The 20,756-nt window shown below is 33.8% G+C and overlaps 2 protein-coding genes across 6 annotated transcripts; one reads left to right on the top strand and one right to left on the bottom strand.

The window, feature by feature from the left end:
* Positions 1–1,683: 1,683 nt before the first annotated feature.
* On the bottom strand, positions 1,684–3,118 carry LOC120357994. 2 transcript variants are annotated; one of them, XM_039450253.1, is made up of 2 exons: positions 2,727–3,118; positions 1,684–2,418 (listed from the first exon to the last, which is right to left on the bottom strand). In XM_039450253.1, exon 2 carries the CDS (start codon positions 2,114–2,116, stop codon positions 1,721–1,723), a length of 396 nt encoding a protein of 131 aa, XP_039306187.1. In that variant the 5' UTR covers positions 2,117–2,418; positions 2,727–3,118; the 3' UTR covers positions 1,684–1,720. The 2 variants fall into 2 exon arrangements, with proteins under 2 accessions (XP_039306187.1, XP_039306188.1); XM_039450254.1 differs by having other exon boundaries at positions 2,810–3,118.
* Positions 1,925–19,535, top strand: LOC105194497 (caskin-1). 4 transcript variants are annotated; one of them, XM_011159441.3, is made up of 7 exons: positions 1,925–2,118; positions 11,331–11,609; positions 12,696–13,019; positions 13,151–13,488; positions 13,598–13,984; positions 14,109–14,561; positions 15,142–19,535. In XM_011159441.3, exons 2-7 carry the CDS (start codon positions 11,339–11,341, stop codon positions 15,397–15,399), a joined length of 2,031 nt encoding a protein of 676 aa, XP_011157743.1. In that variant the 5' UTR covers positions 1,925–2,118; positions 11,331–11,338; the 3' UTR covers positions 15,400–19,535. The 4 variants fall into 4 exon arrangements, with proteins under 4 accessions (XP_011157743.1, XP_039306184.1, XP_011157742.1 ...); XM_039450250.1 differs by lacking the exon at positions 1,925–2,118 and adding an exon at positions 2,156–2,204; XM_011159440.3 differs by lacking the exon at positions 1,925–2,118 and adding an exon at positions 3,409–3,981.
* The last annotated feature ends 1,221 nt before the right edge of the window (positions 19,536–20,756 follow it).

Below are 20,756 nucleotides of genomic sequence, written 5' to 3'. Positions count from 1 at the left end.
TATTTCAATCTTGAACTGTATGAAAATATGGTACATTGCCTTGTGTTTATCTTTATATGTTTATGTTTAATTTGCTTTTTAATGATTTTGCATGATATATTTGTGATTATATTTATTCAAATTACACTTTTCACACAGAAATATTCTTTATATGTTTATGTATATGTGTACGTGTACATATATATATATATATATATATATATATATATATATATATATATGTATGTGTGTGTGTGTGTGTGTGTGTGTGTGTGTGTGTTTCTATTATTTAATTATTATAGTTATTAAAATTATTAAAATTATTTGTTCATATATGTGATTGTGGATTAATTGTTGTCTAAATTATTTCCTATAAATTAAAAATCTTTAATGTATGAAAATAAATTATGCAAGAGAAATAATGAATTTACCTTTTTAATAAAGACAGATTCTCGAAATAAGGTTCCTTAATTATAATTTGAAAGTTATTGATGATAATAAAAGAGGAGCACAAAAAATAAATGGAGCAATAATAAAACTAATATACTGACTAATATAAATGATAATTTAGAAATTATATTGATTGGAGAATTAAATGTCTTATAAGTATACTATCGGCAATTCTCAAAGCAATATATATTATAAAATGTATAATTATAAAATATATATTGAATGACCTGGTGCAATATGACAATTATAATTCTTCCAGGTTATTCTATATGCATATATAATATATATATATGCAAGTATTGTATACTTAAAAAAATGAATGCTTTCCCTAGGAATTATAACGCGATCATCATTGTGTGTGCTATGTATCATGTTTTTTATAAAAAAAAACTTAAATTTTGTCGAAATTTCAACTTCCTGATATTGGTATATAAGAAAGTTAGAATTTATAGTATAATGTAAATTAGAAATGTATGTTAGTCAAAAACATGTTTATTTGAAATCTGTTTTCGATAATATAAAATAAATGATTTGTTTTGCGAAAAAATTGGAATACTTGTTATGTCATTACGTTTCTGTCGTTTTATTTTTACTGTTTCTTTTTATTGCGAGAGAATGTGTTTCTTGGTTTTACAAGCTTTTATAATAAAGTATCTCTCATACAATCTTATATATGTGTTTTTATTAGACATCCTAATAAATTCTTTAGAATCATTAAAGATTATAATTGAAAGATATTAATTATTCGTTATATTTACATTTTTTAAATTAAAGGTAAAATTGTTAATTATTAATCAATTTGTAAAAGGTAAGAAATTTTTTATGCGCCAAGCGGATAAAAAAATTAAAAAATGTATTCATTAAATAAAAAAATTATTTGTTTAAAAATAGATGTAAAATAAATTAGCCAAGAATTATTGAGACAAATATAAATTTTAAAAAAGTATTTTTTTAGCGGTTTCTGGCATATTTTGACAAATTAAAAATGTGTTATTAACAGAACAGAAAATAAATAAAAATGTGAAGAAAGGCGTTAAATGGGAAGATACAAAGGACCCTTTATATGTATATATGAGCGGTGGATCTGACAAGAGAGAGAGAGAGAGGGGGGGGGGAAGTCGCTCTCATCTCTCGCGTTTATGAGCACGGATCGACGAAGGCGCCCCGGCCTTTGTCCCTCTTTATCACTCCCATATTGTTAGCCGGTGCAAAACCTAACCGGCTACGAATTTTATTGTACAAATCATTGATTGAATAGCTTTTTTGACATAGGGTAAAATAACATAGAATATCACATTGCAGCTTTTCCAGGAGAGCTCTCTTGTGTCGTCGTCGCGTACACACAATATGTATCGACGCTCTCGATCGCGAGGTTCATCGCCGCTGCAGTGTTCGGCGCGTGACAGCTGTCTTTAAATGGACGAGCGGTGGTGAGCATGTAACACGTGCGTGACGAAAAAAAACTACAGCCACACGAGAGCGGCGACGGGGAAGGGCGACACAAGGAGCACGCAAGATTATCACCGAGAGTATATGGCTGGCCTATCTTCGTGAATGCCGTGAACGCGCTACGTCTGCCGCAGGCAGGATCCGTCATTCCGACGGGAGGTGCATGGTGGTAGCGGCAAGTGGTGACATTTGGAGCAGCGGAGCCTGCTGCTGCTGCTGCTACTGCTACTGCTGACATTGGTGAGTCGAAACACGTAGTCGGGGAAAAAGCTCTGTGCGGGGATGACACGGGATGGTAGGTGGTGGCAGGACGACGACGGAGGCAGGTATAGTGCTATATATGTATACATATCTATATATACAGGAGGAATCGGGAGAAGAAACGCTAGAGAAAGGCTAGAGAGAGCCGTGAAAGAGAGAGGGAGATCATTTGTCGCCATGGTGATGAGTGATCCCGTACAGCGCATCGCTGATGCTGTATCGTCCCACTAAATTTATATCCTTCGACTGTTCTCTCTTATTGTTAGCTGTCTGTATACGCTGTAAAAATTATGTCACATTACTCGCATCTGGAATTAAATTAATTAATTTTTTATTCAATGTTTTCAATTCTACTTTTCTCGCAGGCAACTCAAACATGACAATTTTCAGTTACGTCGTTATGAAAAGTAAGCAATAATTTCACATATACGCATGTTGCATTTAATTCTTTCCCGAATAATTAGAACATGTTTTTTTGCAAGTTTCGAGATATCATCGATTATCGAATAATCGATTTAAAAAATCGACGAAGATCTCGAAGTTTATAGAAAAATAGAAAAAATTTTTTAAATTATTTTCCAACATACCGTAAATTTAAATTTGAATTTATTCTTTGAAACATAGTTTTTTGAAACTCCCTATTTAGATTGGTCATTGGTGGTGTGATTACCGTCAGCTCGTACACCCTGGTGGCGATTCGAAGCATTAATCGGCGATCCTACTTTAAGCCTTGTGTACACGATACTAGAAATCGGTCCGAGAGAGAGAATTGACCAATCGCATTAATCAATTGGCCTAATTGTTCAAATGCGATTGGTCAATTCTCTCTCCGTTCGAGATCTCGGATCAATTTCTAGCATCGTGTACACAAGGCTTTAGGCTACTGCGTGTGGTGTGTGCACTTGTATGTGCGCACGCGCGCGCGCGAGGAGAAAGTAGGCTTGTTTTCTATTCCTGCACTAGACTGCACTGGAACGTTCCATCTTGCTTTCACTAACTTTCAAATATATATATATCTATTTCATTTTAAGTGCACACTAATTCAGGGAGTTCAGGAACAGAAAACAAACGGAGTGAGTGAGCCTAGCGCGGCGATCCGCCGTCGCAGCAGCAGGGTCGCATGGTGTTCGCGTTTGGTGATTCGCCCGCCAGGCACCGCTAGTCGCGCCACGCCGCGCCGCGCGTCGTTGGTCGCGTCGCGTCGTTTCTCCTTCTCTTTCTACGTACTCTACGTGCGCGAGATTGCGCGAGACGCACGAACCGTTCGTAATTAGACAAGTTTCGCGTGTTGTGTTCCTCGTCTCGGCGGTGGTGCTGGATGCCAGCGATCTAGAGAGTACTACGGGGAACGGGAGGAAAACGCGAACGGCGACGGTGACGAGCGTCACGGGTGGAAAACGCGTGTCGTTGAAACGACGTGTGTACGACGTGCTTCCGATGAGAAGGAAATTTTCGACAAAGGTGAAACGATAGTGAGAGGTACGCTCGCCGCTCGCCGCTCGCCGCCACTAACTCGCTAGTCTCGCTACTCGCGTGAGCAATGGCGCGAGCGCCTCGACGCGCCGCGGGACCAACGACGACATCGACGACGAAGACGAAGACCACGATGATGACGATGACGACGACGACAACGACGACGACGGTGACGACGTGTGCAGCACGGTGCGGCAGATGATATTTCGGCGCCCGACGGTCACCGCGTGCCGCCGCGTGTATGTTGTTTACGTTGCGCGCGAGGATCTACCGCTGTTCGCGTTACGACACGGCGGCAGCGCACCGCACGGCCCTCGGAAGGACCTTGGACGCGAGCCGCGTCGTCAGCCGCCATGAGACGCATTAGCGGTAAGCCATCGTCGCGAATGTCGCGATCTCTTCGACAAATGTTATGTACCCCTTCGCCCCGCCCTTCCTCTCTCACCCGCTTCTCTTTTCCACCCTTCTTTTCCCTTTGAGAATGACCGTTCTAAAACTTTCGCGTTTCTATTCCCTATCGAGATCGATCGTCTTACATTGCTCGCTGCTTCTCGTATATACTTTGTGCATGTGTGTCGTGCATACGCGCATACACGCGTGCTGTTTCTATACGCGCGTGTGTACGTGTGTACACACTAGCTCTTAAGTCTCTGTAATCTTATTTTTAAGTGAAATTCCACAGTTGCCAGATTGGGCAATTTTTTCTCAAGATCACATTTTCTTATTACCATAATAAATTTTAAGTCTATCGGCATCATAAAATATTCTCCAGATTAATGTCTTTTATACTTTTAAATTTACTTTATCATATTTTAATGGTTTTTCATCTAATTGCTTTAGCAAAACATTTTTTTTTTTAATAATTAGATTTTATTTATAACTTTGAAAGTTTTTGTGCTAAAATTTTGTGAATTATATACTTTATTATTTTGGAATAACATATGTTAAAACAACACTTGTATAATTTGTTTTTTATAATGACAGGTTTTTTTCATCTAATGGCATAATATGATGGTATGTTGTTTTTTCTAGCGAAAATTCAGAATTTTCTTTATTTAGAACTAACACACATAAATGTTAGATAATTTTAATATTAATTTTAATGATATGACAAAATGTTGTCTTATCATATGTACATGAAGATAAATAAATATTCCAAGTACGTAACATTGCTATTATTATTATCTTGTAATATTTGTATATATCGATTCTCACATTTAAGATCAAGGTCATTGATGTTTGTAGGAGTTAAGGTCAACCACGTTGACCTCAAGTTGTATTAAAATGGTTAAATTGTTAAAATGTTATTTAAATTATTACCTGTTTAATTTGTTATTTGTTTTTAATTTAAACTTTGAAAAGTTTTAATTACGTCTTTAATTTATGAAATTTTTAAACAATTTGTATATTGGTGTAGTCGGCATTTTCCATTTCTGTAGTATTTCTCATTTTACAATAATGTTTTAGTTTTAGCATAAAATTATAGGCAATTGTATCTACAAGTTTAAAAAGTAACACAGCTCTTCATTTTTGCTATCTTTTCAAGATAGCAAGAAATATTTAACAATATTTGGAAAAAGTTATCAAAGATACATATCTGCATTGGCGTAATTTATATGTATATTAACTAATTTTATGCTTATGTCATTCTCGTTTCATAAAATGAGCATGTCTTTTTCTTTTCACCTAATAAATATTCTGCCATTTTTTCTATTCAATGTTAAACTCCAATATTTTTGTTTCGCGATTATATCATTTAAATATCTTTTTAAAATAAATTATATTTTTCTCATGAAGTGCATACATGATTTTTTGTATGCTATAATCTTTTTCGGTATTGAAATTTTTGAAGTGATTGAGTAAAATTATTGAAAACATGTGCGGCTATTTGTAATTTTATTTTTTGATTGTTTAATTGAATCAGCAGTGCATAAACAGGGGGAAGATTAAATCTCTTTATTATTATGCAGCTCCAATATAAATATTAATTAATGTAAAATAAAATTAAGGGCTACGTTTGCCTCACTTTATTCTTTTCTCTATACGATTTCTCTCTCTCTCTCTCCCCCCCCTCCTCTCTCTTTTTTTTTACACCATATACGTGTTGTGCAAAATCAGCGTTTTCGATGTACGAGTGCACTTGGATTGTATCCAGCACCGAATAAAATTGCTGATGAACTCGGTGAGTTTGCAACTCACGTTCGTCAGAATGTAGAGGAACTATCCTCCAGTATCGATTCTCACAATCGTTACTCGATTCGTAAAAAGTATATGATATAGTATTACTCTATCGATAGGAGCTCTACGAAACTATAAAAACATTGGAAGTGTATCAAGTACAAATATATTTTGTATTTTAAACTTTTGTATTATAACGCTGCATTACTATCTGCAAATTTATAAAAAAGAGATTTTTATAATAAGAATTTGCATAATTCCACGAGCGGAGCTAACTTCACGATAGTATTGTGTAATTTTGAAATATCAATTCGATAAATTATTTATCTACCATTCGATTTTCTAAGAATTCGCATTACCACTTTGACCGCGTAATCCAACAAGTTTTTACCAAATGATTTAAATGTTTTTAAAAGCATTTAGTTAATGTCTAATTACCGCTCGCTTAATTTTGTGACAAGTTGGAATTCATTCACGACTATGTAAGGATGACTTAATAGAAGTTTATGATTTTTTTTATAAGACAAGTATATTCAATCTTTTTACCATCGTTCTCTACAAAGATTATTATTTTTCGATATCAGCGTTTAGAATATTTGTGATAAGAATTATAGGTAGTACTATTTTTGAACGAGGATCCGATATACGATTTGTTATCTATATGAGTTCTTTCCCATTTTGCGATAAGAAATCTCGTTTCATACATCGTATCACACAACGAATGTATGGAAGCACTTTTGTCTTTCGACCCAGTCGCAAGAAATTAATATATGTGTATACGTAAGATGGGATGTTGACTTTACCTATTGCTATTACTTTCGAAAAATACGTATACGGTACTGTAGAAGAAGTACAGAAAGAATCATATGCCAGAATTTTTGTTAATGTTTTGCCCTAAAATAGTGTAAACATTGTGAGAAACAGAAAAAGTTTCGAACGATTATATGTGAACGTCCCAATGTCAGTTTTTATCATAACTATTCCGAGAATCAAAAATGAGAAATTAATCATATATAAATTTAGAAGAGTAATTCTGGTTAACTACTTGTGGTTTAGGCTTAGAGATTTATTCAGACAAATTTGTACAGCTGCATAAAGAAGATTATCCAGTCATATTTTACGCACGTTCTTACGATTGAAGTGCGGACGGATTGATCCTTAAACCTAAACCACAAGTTAATCAGAAAGTCAGGCCTAATGGCAAGCTAACTTCTACACTTGTACGTGATTTCTTGCTAAATGGTTTAAACGACAAAATTGGGAATAGAGCAACAACAAATTAGCATCAATGACGCCATGAAATTTTTAATAAATATCAACTGATATGATTTTCGATGGTGGGGTGGGTTTCAGTTTATACAGGTAATATATAATCAAAATGAATGATTAATTATTTGATAGAATAAAAAAGAAAAGAAAAATAAATTATTGTCACTCTTGATATAATTATTTTATAAATTATAGGAGTTGACATCTTTTAAGACGACTTGTTGTTATTATTTTCTTGAAAATTTCATTAATGTATGCTTCAAAAGTTGTTTAAGGAAGCTTGTATCTCTTGTATCTCTTGAATCAATTTATAACTATAGATGACTAATTATAACTTAATTAACTATTGAACTACAGAGTTATCTGGAAATAGAAAAAAATCAAGTTTCTTGTACACAATAAAGCGCATTCTATTGATATTCGATTTCAATGGAAACATCAAGGAAAATCAATATGCGGTAATATAATGTACGATTTTATCAAGGTGATGATATTCTCGTTGACATACTTTTTCAGTAACCACGGAGAACATTTTATTGATGATGATGCTCTTATTCGCAATTATCCGCTGCATCACTGAAGTATTGATCTTGATGCTTTAGTTGCGAGTAACATATAAAAACAAATGACTCGAGAATTCTCGATATTGTTAAAACGTGACGACAACAATACGTGCCATTGTTGTGAAACGTCGATTTCATTTTCGTCGTAATCTTTTAATCGCGTCAGAAACCAAACGGAAATCAATCGCGGAGGACAGTTTTGTTACAATTTGATATTGTAAACGTGCCTCAGTTTTTGGCAGCTGCGGTTCTTTTCGACTTTCCGCATCGTCGAAACGAGGAACAATGTAAAAAAAAAAAAAAAAAAAAAAGAATGAAAAAATGAAAATTGGTAAAACGATTAAGTTATCGATCGTAATTGCGGAGCAAGGCAACTCGTTTCCGTCCGTCCTTGACGAGGATCCACTTCAGCGATCGTCCACCCCGGTACATTATGCAAATTGCTCGGTCCGGTCGTGGGCAGTCGCGAGTCTTTTCTGTCTCTTCTTTTTCGTTTCTTGCGCTTTTAAACATCTAGCCTGCTTAAAGTTTAACATGCACTCACATTAACGATTCCATCATCGTAACTTTTGCCACATGTACCATTGATGGTGATAAAGCTGGTTTTTTTTGTTTTTTTTGTTTTTTTTTTTTTGTTTGTTTAATGGACTAATTGAATCCAACGAACTTATTGTCAGTTGTTGTATAAAAAGTTTTATTTCTCAAATATTTTGGTCTAGTTTTGCAATAGAAACATCTGTATTATTAATGAAGAAGAATGCACGTTATCCGCCGCAAACTGCGGACCATTCTTGCACTTGTGAAATGAGATATTCTTGTTTTTTTTCCTTTCTTTTTTTTTTTTTTTTTTTTGTTTGTCACGTCAGGCAACTCAGCCCTTCCTTCTGCTGCCCTCATTCAATATTTCCATGTATCGCATCGATTCAGAGACTGTGCTTTTCACACCACCTACTCGTACCCTGGCACAACCGCGGCGGCCCACGTCGCGATCTCCGGAACCCGTTCACCCACCTTCGATCTCCATTCGCGTTTGTCACCATCAATGTGCCGTTTCACCGATTCACATGTGCGCCTGCGCGCTTTATCTAAACCACACTTTCCAACAGTTGTATTTGGAACTGTCACGGTGCTTTTCCTTTACGAGACTACTGCCGACGAACGAGTTGTTTAATCGATCGAATTCGATTATTTATCGAATACATTTATTGTGCATTTTTGTAAACTTTTTTTTTTTTTAGGATAAACACTGACTTTTAAGTGCTTTAAACGAAATTACTGCATTATTAAAAAGTGATTAAACCAGTTAGTGTTTGAATAATTTGTTTTATGTGCAAGATTACTTATTAAATCTCCAAGTATTGCCTAAACAAGTATTTCTGTTCGGTCTTCTATATAATGGTTGACTTAACAAGTCCGCTTAATCGAATCGAGATTCGATTCACGTAACGCAGTGGTTCTAATATTGAACAAGACTGTTTAATTAAATCAAATGATAAATCACTTTATATTAAAAAAAAAAAGCTCAAATGGTGAATTTAATAGATGTTGTAACAGAACAATAATTTGTTGCGTCAAGCATCAGAAAACATTCGTTAAATTTTGTTTGGCTTATACAGTTTCGTTTAGAGACAAATAGTCTCTGAATTGGGGATACTTCTGAATGACGCAGAAAAATTACTTAACATATTTAATATATGTTTCGATAACTGTTTCTTGAGCTGAAATTGAAAAAATTAAACGGTAGGATTTGGATAATTTTTGTTTTTGTTTTAATAACTTTATGAAATAAAAATCAGTAGCATAATTGAAGTGATAAAAAAATGTATTTAAGATTATATATCTACTTAAATATCTCGACTTATCGATAATTGCAACTACGGAGATAAAAGGAAACTATTGTGACATCACTAATTCATGGAATTTTGAAAAATCATCTACGCTCGAAAGAAATCTTAAAGGATCACAAATGGCGATCACTGCCGTAACAAATTGTCTGGGTCCTCCGCCCTTGCCACCTGGAAAACGATATTCGCAAAAGTCTTCGAAAAAGTTATCGTCCACTTACAAAAGTTTTCGCGATCCCGCTTTGGAGACCTGGCTCTCTCGTGGAATTCCAGAAAATTTTATGACGAAATTACACTTGTGCGAAATGCCTGTGAACAAGATAGGTACCAATCAGAGCCTGTTTAGAAGTTGTTCCGAAGGCAACTTGCGCGTGCACGAGACAACGGTGCTGCCAAGTAATACACCCCTGAACAAATGCATCAAAGCCATTTACGGCAGTTGGAAAAACCTCTTACATCGTAAGTGCGCGGATGTTGCATATTATACGAGATCTAAAGCAAATCTCTCGTCATCTCAAGATCAAATGGAAAAGAGTAACACCAAAAAAGACCTGTTTTTTTTTGTCCATTTCTTGGACCTCGAATTTCAAACTTTTTTTTTATGCCAAATAGTACTATATAATGGAACATTAATCCCAAAGAAATTTTAAGATGAGCATAAGCGTGGTTGCGGAGATATAAAGGGTTTAAAGTAATGGTTTCTCATAACACAGGGCGCCGTTTTTAGACTTCTTTTCTGTTGTGTGAATCAAAGTTACCATTTCCTATGCATTTTTGCGCGCTGAACACGAATCTGGTACGCAAATTGCTTTATCTCGTCAGATTTCTTAGAAAAGTGTCAAAAATGATCATTTTTACTTCACCATGACGTTAAAAAGAAATCTATTTTGTATCCATCTAAAAATCTATCTAATTTTATATATATATATATATAACGAAGTGAAACATTGTTTCTTATGGATTTTTATCCCGGATTAAAATATGATCTTAGTTTTCGTCTAGTATGAAAATTCACCGAGATAGATGGAGTTGAAGTGACACGTGACACCGCCTTTCACGGATCGAGATGCTTTTCTAGCATATAATAAGAGTCCCCTTGCCTCTCACAGATTGGGGTGCTTTTCTAATGTGAGTGATAGATAGAAATAGATTTTTTAAACGCTTTGGTGAAATAAAAATGATCATTTTTGACACTTTTCTAAGAAATCTGACGAGATAAAGCAATTTGCTTACCAGACTCGTGTTCAGCGCAAAAATACAATGGAAAATGGTAACTTTGTTCAAACAACAGAAAAGAAGTCTGAAAACGGCGCCCTGTGTTATGAGAAACCATCACTTTAAACCCTTTATGTCTCCGGAACCACGCTTATGCTTATCTTAAAATTTCTTTGGGATTAATGTTCCATTATATAATACTATTTGGCATAAAAGAAAGTTTGAAATTCAAGGTGCAAGAAATGGGCAAAATTTGGTGTTACTCTTTGATTTTCAGCAAAAAAATCAATCTTAAACATTGCTATTCTAATTTCGTACTAAAATGTTTTCAAGTGAGATAATGAGATAATTTTCTAAAACTATATAAAATTGTTTTCGTCGGGAAGTCAGATCCGTTTAACGCGCTATATAATTTTATTTCAATATTTAGCATTTTGAAAATAAAGATATTTTCAAAACAAGAACGGTCTTTTTTTTGTGTAGCATCATTAGAAAATCACAGTGAAAAATGTATGTTTCTCTTAAATTTCTTTTGCATTATTTTGAAGATAAATATCAATTCCCAATTACAACCTGATGCCCTGATTAGAGAGTCCACTCTGTGGATTGCGACACTTGAATGATTGAAAATTCTTTTTCAATGTTACAGTTGGCGGTATGAGCCGGCCGTCCAAAGCCGTGACTCAAGCGAAGAAAGTAGCGCCACCGGCTGTACCAGACGTGTTTCGACACTCCGGCTCCTCTTTTGGCTCGGCTGGATATGCCAGCAGCGAGGATAGCTGTTTTCTATCTGGAAGCGGCCCCGGAGGCACGGCGGACGATGGTTCCTACGGGATGCCATCTGGAAAGAGTCCGGGACCTATTTTTACGCATTCGGGCTTTGCCTTTCCGCCGGTGATCGGCAAATATGCCCACGCCGAGGATCAAGGTGCGAGTTACTAGTTAATGCGATGTTATTAGTCTGGTTCTTTCTTAACGCCAAGAGTTCGAGAGACGTTGCTTTCGAATAATAGTGTGCTACTATTATACTATCATATACTGATGTATAAATGACAATTGGATATTAACATTTGTTTTATTCTAATTGCTGTCATAAAAATTACAATTGCAAATTCAAACTAAATTTTCTGTTGAATAAATCGATTAAAGAAATATTTCATAATTATTTTGTAATAGCTTTCAAGGATGACTATTTTTATAACAATTCTTCTAAACTCAAATTATGTAATTGTAGATTTTTGCTATATAATTGTTTTTATATTACAGTATTATATAATATTTGAAAAACAGTTTTGCGCGCGCGTGTGTGCGTGTGTTGAAATAGAAAATAATTTATGCATCTTGTTGCAATATTTAAATTTTGTCATTTTAAATGTACCATTGTATATTATATATTTTACATGGATGTAGAAAAAAAGTTAATTTTTATTCTCGATACAGCGATAAACTTCTACTTATTTTTATCAGTTATTGTGTAACTTATATAACAACATATTTTAGTAAATGCTGACTTATTTATATAAACAAATTAACGGAAACAAAGATAACAATACATAAAGATCTGAATCTTCACTGTATTTAAAACAAAACAAAAGATAAATGAAAAAAAACGTCAAGTTTAATGTATGTTAAGAGAAGCATAACGTAACTGTTCAAAAATTACTTTGCGTTCCAAAAATTACTGCCAATACTGAAAATCTACAGTATATACGTAACATGAACTATAGATTTTTAGTACTGGTAATGTATATCGGAACTCAACCTTTATAAAAAGATAGAAAATGGCGCCTAGTACATGCATCAGTTGAAAAAAAAAGTATTGCTATAGATAAAGACATAAGAATATTAGATAACGCGTTTTCCAAGCGCGTCTGTCGGAGATAAAAAAATAATAACATGTGATAAAAAATATTTAAAACTTGACGCTTTTTTTCTTTTTTTATAAGTACAATACTAATTTGAAACTATTATGAATAATGTGGTTGTAAAATATGAAGGTTTTGATATTTTGTAGGTATCGATATGACCCAGAGTCCTGGTAGAGATAGTCCTGGTAGTTCCGGATCAGGTTCCGGTTCTAGGCATTCTACCGCATCATTGGATTCCGGAAGAGCATCTGGATATCACTTGGGACCTAGAGGACCCGGTGCTCTCGCTTCGTCTCCTAGATGCTCCATTAGTTCTCTTGGGAGTCATCCTGACCGACCGGCAGACCTCGACGTCGTTCATGCTTGGTTAACCGAGCTCCAATTTGAGGAGTACTTTCCTTTGTTCGCTTCCGCAGGTTATGATCTTGCTACCATAACGCGCATGACACCGGAGGATCTCACGGCTATAGGTGAGGCACATATCTAAGCATTTATCTAATTTATAGATATACATACATATGTATGGGCGCTTTTTCAGAAACACCCTGTATATGGTAACATTCGAACAAGTACATATTCTTTCTTGTACATTATAATACAGGTATCAAGAAACCTAATCATAGGAAAAGACTAAAAGCGGAAATAGACAACTTGAATATTGGAGATGGATTACCAGAACATGTACCCGGATCGCTGGAAGAGTGGCTTAGACTTCTCAGGCTTGAGGAGTATCTTGGTGCTCTTCATCAACAGGGTATGCGATCCGTCGAGGACGTGACGACTCTCACTTGGGAGGACCTTGAAGACATTGGTATCGTACGATTAGGGCATCAAAAAAAATTATTGTTAGCAATTAAGAGAGTCAAGGATATTCGCGCTGGCAAGCGTATACAACCACTTGACCTTGCGCGTCTGCCGCCACATCCTGGACATACGCAGGTAAACGATATCCTTAATAATTTTAATCAACATCGAACTTATTAAAAGACAAATCTTTGTTCAATATATTATTGAATTGAGAATTATCTCATAATTTGTGACTTTTTAGGACGTTGTTATTCAACGAGGTGGACCTGATTTGCCATCGCCTGATGAAGATTGTTCCTCGCCTGTACTTAGATCTTTTCAAAGAGGTGGAAGTGACACTACTTCTGGTGTCGCTTGGAAAAGTATGTACGCCGCATTTCCAACTGATTACAATACAGTCGGTCGTACTAGCTCCCGAGGAAAATCGTTGGAAAGTTTAGAAGATGCGCCTCTCGGTTATCCTCCATCGCCGGCGCCAATATCGCATCCGCAACCCCTCGATTGGCGTCCACGTAGCTTCGAAGATGGCGATCTTACGCCCACAAATGACGCTTCCGTTATCGATGCCGGTGGCGGCACTCTTCCACGACCAAGACATTGCCTCGTTCGTCCACGGCCCGTAGCCAAGGTATTTCTGTTTTGAATGTATCGACAAGTAATCAAAAAAGTCGGTCAAAATGCAAAAAAATCCGATTGATTCACGTCATTGTTTTGGACACAGCTTTAGTCTTAGTGGTGATATGTAATTTCAGGTCACTGCAACACCAGGACAATATAAATCCTTGCCGAGAGACTTGGATAATAAGTATCAATTAACGTATGGGCTCGAAAGTAGTCCACATCTTCCGAAACGATGTCCTCCATCACCTCCAAGACGACAAAGCTCCAGAGACACTAGTTCTTCCGTTGGTAGTTCAGCGGTCGGTGACGTCGTGATAGACTGCAGCGGACCAGTGCCAACCGCTTCTTGCGACGATCATCACATTCATCAACATCATCATCAGCATCATCATCCTTTGCTTCATCATCCACCGCCACCACCGCCGGCGCCCACGCCAGCACCTTCCACACCGTCACAACTAAATCGACCGTCTTCTTCCATGTCACGTTCGTGGGGTAGCGTTAGCGTTAATATTAACGAAGAACACGAACTAATCGCGACTCTCGCCCTACAGCATCGCAATGGATCAGATGCTAGTTTTAAAGTACGTTGATCTCAAGTGTTTTAATATATTTATGTAATTTTTTATAATGTACATAATTTCTAATTTTTAAGAGACAGACTCTCCATTTAAAACAGTGGAGAAACTTACGTAACTTTTTCATTCCTATATATTTTTTAACAAAAGAACTTTTGGCATTGCCATCTTTGAAAGAATAAGTAATGAATAATATTTAAGCAATTAAAAGGATGATTGTTATTTAAAAATATTTTCTTTATGATATTGATAAATATTGATCTGAAAAGAATTAAAAAAATTTTTTAAATAATGACTTATAAATAGTATGACTAAATTAGTAATAATTTAAAGAGAACCCGTAAATATTTCTTATACGAAATTGAAAATTAATTCTTTTAATTCCAAAATGTTCTTTAAACTTCAATCTTTTTTATAAATATCATTTTTCAAAATTCTATCGTTTGCGATTAAATTACCTAAAACTCTCCTTTCTGTAAGAATTATTATGCATATTTATTCTTCTATATTAAATTACTTGTAACATTAAAAAAATTAATATTTGTGTATAATATATATTACATTTGTTTCCCTTTTATATTTACAGTCGAGTTCTAGTACGGAATCAGATTCATTGCCATTTGCCAATGAGAATGCTGGTACGATAAAACAAAGGACCAGTCGAGCACAAGAGTACATGGCGGGCGGTCCTAACAGTAGTATCGGTGGTCATATAGTGAATCATCATTCCAACGGCGGTGAACCTGCGGATGTTTTGAACGATATTGGAAATATGCTTGCCAATCTTACAGACGAGCTCGACGCAATGCTCGAAGAGGAAAAACGCCAGGGCCTGAACTCATAATCGTCACTGCCTTCGTTTGCATTTTTCTATTTGACATAAAGTTGCCATAGGAATGCAGGCTTTGATATATGAAGTAAATATATTTGATTAGTGCATCGTACACAATTAGACACGAGTGAATGCAGTTCGCGACAGAATAAACTGGTATGAATCGTGTTGATACTCGAGAGAGTATCTCGAATTCTAAGATTCTTATAAAGACAGAAATATTTACCGATATAAATCTATATATCTTCGTTGCAAAAAGAACAAAATCTTCTATTTCACAAAAAAAGAAAACAAACGATATATTACCGCTCTCGATGAGAATATATTATTTCGTATTATGTAGATTAATGCATATCCAAAATGTATTTTTGCGTGATTTATATTTTACTTTGATCTTTTTTTGTTTCTCTAACAAAAGAGAAATACTTTTTACTCTTGTATGGAAACATTGAATGTTTCCAGCAAGTTTTCAAACGCAGCTGTGGTATTGTATCTATTAGTGGTATTACACATTTTTTTTCCATTTCCATTTAATGTAGTTATAGGCTTGTATTTTTTTATTATCCTCTTTTTCTTTTACAATGGACAATATTAGAGATGAGTGATAATATAATAAAATTGTCGCTCTATTCTATATAATAAATTAGGGCAACCCAGTATTCGAAGAAATATGAAATACTGATGTGGCAGGGGGAGGGGAAAGGAAAGAAATGTTTTTAATAAAAACAGATATATGTATACAAGTATGATTTATGCCACAGATGGTGCTGCAAAAAATTCGAAGAGAACACATGTGTTTTCTGTAGCCATTTTATATCTGTAACAAATTTGTAACTAATCAAACCTAACCCCTCTTCTCGACAAATTTGGTTTTTGTTAATAGACGTACATTCCAATTAATATTTTTCCATTTCCGTCCTTCGTTAAATCGATAATACGATAGAGAAAATTTTGTACTCATAGTTGACTTGTATAAAAGCAAGGTGCAAAGAAAGATAATCATGTGTTCCATCGCCCGAATAAAGCAGCTCCAAACAGCTTTAGAGACATATTCACATAGGGAGGGAGATTGTTACAATGGTAAAAAAAACAAAAAAACAAAAAAAACAGCCTTGGCTGAACCCTGGCGAGTTTATAGGCTTTTGTACAATGTTAATTTTTTTTTAAGGAGATTAAACAAGACATTCTGACGATACTTCAACGAGAGTTCTATAAGAGATGCTATCGATAGTGTACTTAGAGTTTCAAGGCAATATGGTTTAGTACAGAAGTATAAGTAATGTATGCCAATTAACAATTTTATATTTATTATCTGTATTAATGAACATAGAAACGTACATAGCTTACCATTATTGTACGACACATCCAGAAATGCAAAGCGGTTGGAGAGTATTCGTACATATTGAATCAAAGTGGTAGCTGTGGGGACATTTTTAAGATAGAAGAGAGATCGAGACGGTCTTCTGAAAATGCGTATTACTGGTACGTTTTTGCGATCTGGATGTAACATTTTGCGAGAAATTTTTATAAGGTACTATATATGACGTATAGTATTGGAAGAGAGAGAGAGGGAGTTAATATTATATTGAAAACATTTTTTTATCTGTCTTTGCAATAACTCGCTGCAAATAAAAGAGATATTAAGAGTTCCTCGAGACAACAAAAATGTAAAAATATTACATTAAACACTCTTAATATTTCGACACAAAAAATGTTTTTGTACTATGTCCATGCGCGAGTAAATTTATATTTATAATTTGATACTTATACGTGTATATTAATACATGTTACATATTATTAATATTTGCTTCAAAAGTTATTTATATGCCCATTTCTATAAAGAAGGATCACTTTACGTACCAGTTTTGGTGACTTAAAATGCAAAATGCATGATTTATGATAAAATGTATATTATTGTAATACTATTTTTGCGTGACGCATTCTATTTTTAGTTCTAACGATTGTTGTTTGTAACGAAATTTACAATCGCGCTCCACAAATAAGGGAAGAACACCTGGTAAAACGTATATAGAGTTTCAAAGTATATCATTATTACTTAGAATTAATTAATGAAAGATGAAGACTGCCCAGTGCAGAATTAGAGATTTGTCTTGTTAATTACTGTAGATGTATTATAATTCTATATAATATATGTATGTGTATACATATGTGTATGTATTTTTTGTGAGCATATACAAGGTGTTCAATTTCAATTGTCTGGGACAATTAAAACGGAACATCCAGTATATATGTATAAATACACACATACATACACACATACATACAAAATATCCAATCACCTTTTTAATAATATTCTTTGACCAATTTGTAATTTTTTTTAACAAGATTGAGGAATCATAACTTATCCCCCCCCCCTTTTTTTTAATCACAATGTATATGTTTATAATTAAGCCGTAAATTCAAATTCTGTGAAAGTAAGTTTCATTTTATATAAGAAAAGTAGTTTTGTTTCTATCTACCTTTTTGAAATTTAATTTACGATAAATTTGCTTTTCAATGACTAATTCGTAAATTGTTAATTGAAAATTATTGACGACTGTAGATTTGCAATTTGGTATTATCCTTATAATATATAAAGAAAATTTGATTAGTTACGTTGGTCAAAGAATCTATTATTAGAAATTCAAGTTTTTTTTTAGGATATGTATATACATATATGTATGTATATACACCATTAGCAAGCAGTGACTTTATAAGGGTATATTCTCCACAATACATCGTCTTCGAGAGATATGGCTAAACTGTTGTTTATACAGGGAAATCGCACTAAATGGTTATACAATTGACATGCGATTTAACGCGAATAAGTTATGGCAGATTGTAGATTTGTATTGTAATTTGATATTTATAATAATATAGAAATGCGCAATTATACGATCAAATCATATCTAATAATTTTGCGCCATGAAAACTACAACATTATCATATACACATAATGATTGTTTTTTCGTAATCAAATTATCACGTCTTGTTTACATTTTATCCTATATACTTTGTACCCCGATAAATATTTAAGTTGTTTAAAATTTATGTTACAAGTGTTATAAATCAATAAAAGAGTTATATCATTGCATATCGTAATAGCAGACTTGCAATTGATTGTGTTAAAAGATGTGTAAATTAAATTTCGGAAGAAGGCACACATTATTTTACTTCATTTTTTAAATATCTTGGCAAATATATATAATCGCGTAATAATAAATATTTTTTCTACACTTTCACTACACAGTAATGTGAAATACTAATGTTCCCGCTTTTCTTGTTAATGTCAAACAGTCATTTAAATATATAAAGGTGTACTGATTTTAAATGTTATGTGTGTTATAAGAGAGCGTATAACAGAAAGCACCATAACGATACCATATTATCAATTATTATCGAGCTATTTATTACATGAATTTATTTTTTAATTGCGTTCCAGCTACAGACAGTGTACTTGTACAATATACAATAGTTTATACATGATGTTTCTTACTAACGATAAAACATAAATTATACTTTTATGATAGTTATATCTATTTATCTGTTATATGAAGAAATAAGCAGAGAAAAAGGGAAAGAGAAGAAGAAACAAGACATAAGCGAAAATTATTTTACACACTTGCATTAACGCAAAAAATTGCAAAAGATTGAAGTAATATTCGATTACTGAGTTGATAAAAAGCAGCGAATACTGGTTCTTCCGTAGATGGAAAAAGTGATTTGTATCATTTGAGAGAAATATTGTTATTTTTCACGCAGACATAAATTGCAACTTCTTTGGTATAGTACCTAACAAAAACGGGGAGGAAATTGTTTCGTCCTCTAATTTGTTTTTCCAATTTCAAATATTCAGCAATACGAAATTAATTTATGCTGGTTTAGGTAGGCTAAGCAAATTAATTGACTTCAACACATTGCTTCTATATGGTGTATAAACAGACATGTACATTATATTAATTAGTTTTTTTTTTAGTAATTTTTGTACAAGCATGTGTTGCATGTTACAGTCTTATTATAATCTCGCTTATAGCCCGCCTAACTCGCATTGTATAATCTCTCTTCCATATTAATTTATAGTATATTATTTGGTTTATCGATTAAAAGAAAGGTGGTTGATCTTCAAATAAAGTTAATAGACACATTTATTTCTTATTTTTCGATTGCTACATAAATTATTTCCCCTAGCTTAAGAGATCAAGACAAATGTAAAAAGGAAAAAATTGAAAAACAAAATTTTAAAAGATGTACTTACATACAAAAAAAATCACCTCTTTATTATACGTCTTGACCGATTTGAAATGTTTTTCTCGATAAGAGTATTAAAATATATTTTTCGAATAAATAACACAAAAAAAATGTACGAATAAACATTATCGTAAAATTTTCTTATTTTATGTTAATTTTAAATTTATAAAGATTTTCGAAAAAACTTTGCCTTTTACAAGTTTTCTTAAAAAATTGTGGAATGAGAAATCTTGGAATATTTAGAATTTATTTGTGTGTGTAAAAAGTTTTAATATTGCATAAAAAATTTTGGAAACTCTAAAAAATTAGATTATATAATTTTTATAGAAATTGTGAAAAAACTTTTGAAACGTATATAATAATTCCGAAAAATGACATAAAAAGTATTAAGAACAATTTTTTAAAGTTAAAATCTCGACTACACGTGTTTATATATACACATCACACACATATACGTGCATACATGCACGTGGTCGAGATATTTACTTGGAAAAATTACATCAGTTTCAATTCTTGGTGTTGCGACAAATACATTGGACATGTATCACGCTTCAGAGATAAAATCGACGTGCCTCGGGCTCATCGTGTAACACATGTTCTGTTTTGTGTTGCGCTTTATGTTCCTAGTACGTGGAATGCCATTCAATCACAAAGGCGTTCGAAGAGATAAATCTGAAAGAATTCGTGGACGAGTCCGCTCGTTAAAAACACGCCTTCTATTCCGTCTTTTGTTCCGTCGCGGCGTCGTTCTTTATATTCACCGTTCATTCCCTCTTCTTTTTACACGGTCACCCCTTTCTCTCGTATAGTGTCACAGTGGTGCCGAGATGGACAAAATTTCAACTTGAATAAATTTGCACAAATCTTTATTAAATGTGACAAATGTGATTTAATTTGCAATTTTATTTCCTCATCAATTTGCAAATAAGTACTACAAATCTTTTTATCTGTCGAGCTAATTGAGCAGTTTTTGAAACTCGAAGTGTAGATGGTTTGTTAAATGGGAGGTATATTTGAGAAAAAAATAAATAATTTTTATCACATGAAAAAAATGTGAGAAAGTGTTGTGTTGATAAATTTGCATAATTTTTTTAGTGAAAGTGACAAAGCGCGCAGTGATT

This window comes from Solenopsis invicta, chromosome 6, assembly GCF_016802725.1.
Source record: "Solenopsis invicta isolate M01_SB chromosome 6, UNIL_Sinv_3.0, whole genome shotgun sequence".
Lineage (NCBI taxonomy): Eukaryota > Metazoa > Arthropoda > Insecta > Hymenoptera > Formicidae > Solenopsis > Solenopsis invicta.
This window is presented reverse-complemented; position numbering and strand designations above follow the sequence as displayed.

Excerpts from the sequence above, each read along its gene's own strand:
- LOC120357994 (XM_039450253.1), bottom strand. The coding sequence starts at position 2,116 with ATGTCAGCAGTAGCAGTAGCAGCAGCAGCAGCAGGCTCCGCTGCTCCA.
- LOC105194497 (XM_026140625.2), top strand. The coding sequence starts at position 9,589 with ATGGCGATCACTGCCGTAACAAATTGTCTGGGTCCTCCGCCCTTGCCA. Across the intron at positions 9,926-11,330 it reads TTGGAAAAACCTCTTACATC|TTGGCGGTATGAGCCGGCCG; the intron begins GTAAGTGCGCGG and ends TCAATGTTACAG. Across the intron at positions 13,020-13,150 it reads GGAGGATCTCACGGCTATAG|GTATCAAGAAACCTAATCAT; the intron begins GTGAGGCACATA and ends ATTATAATACAG.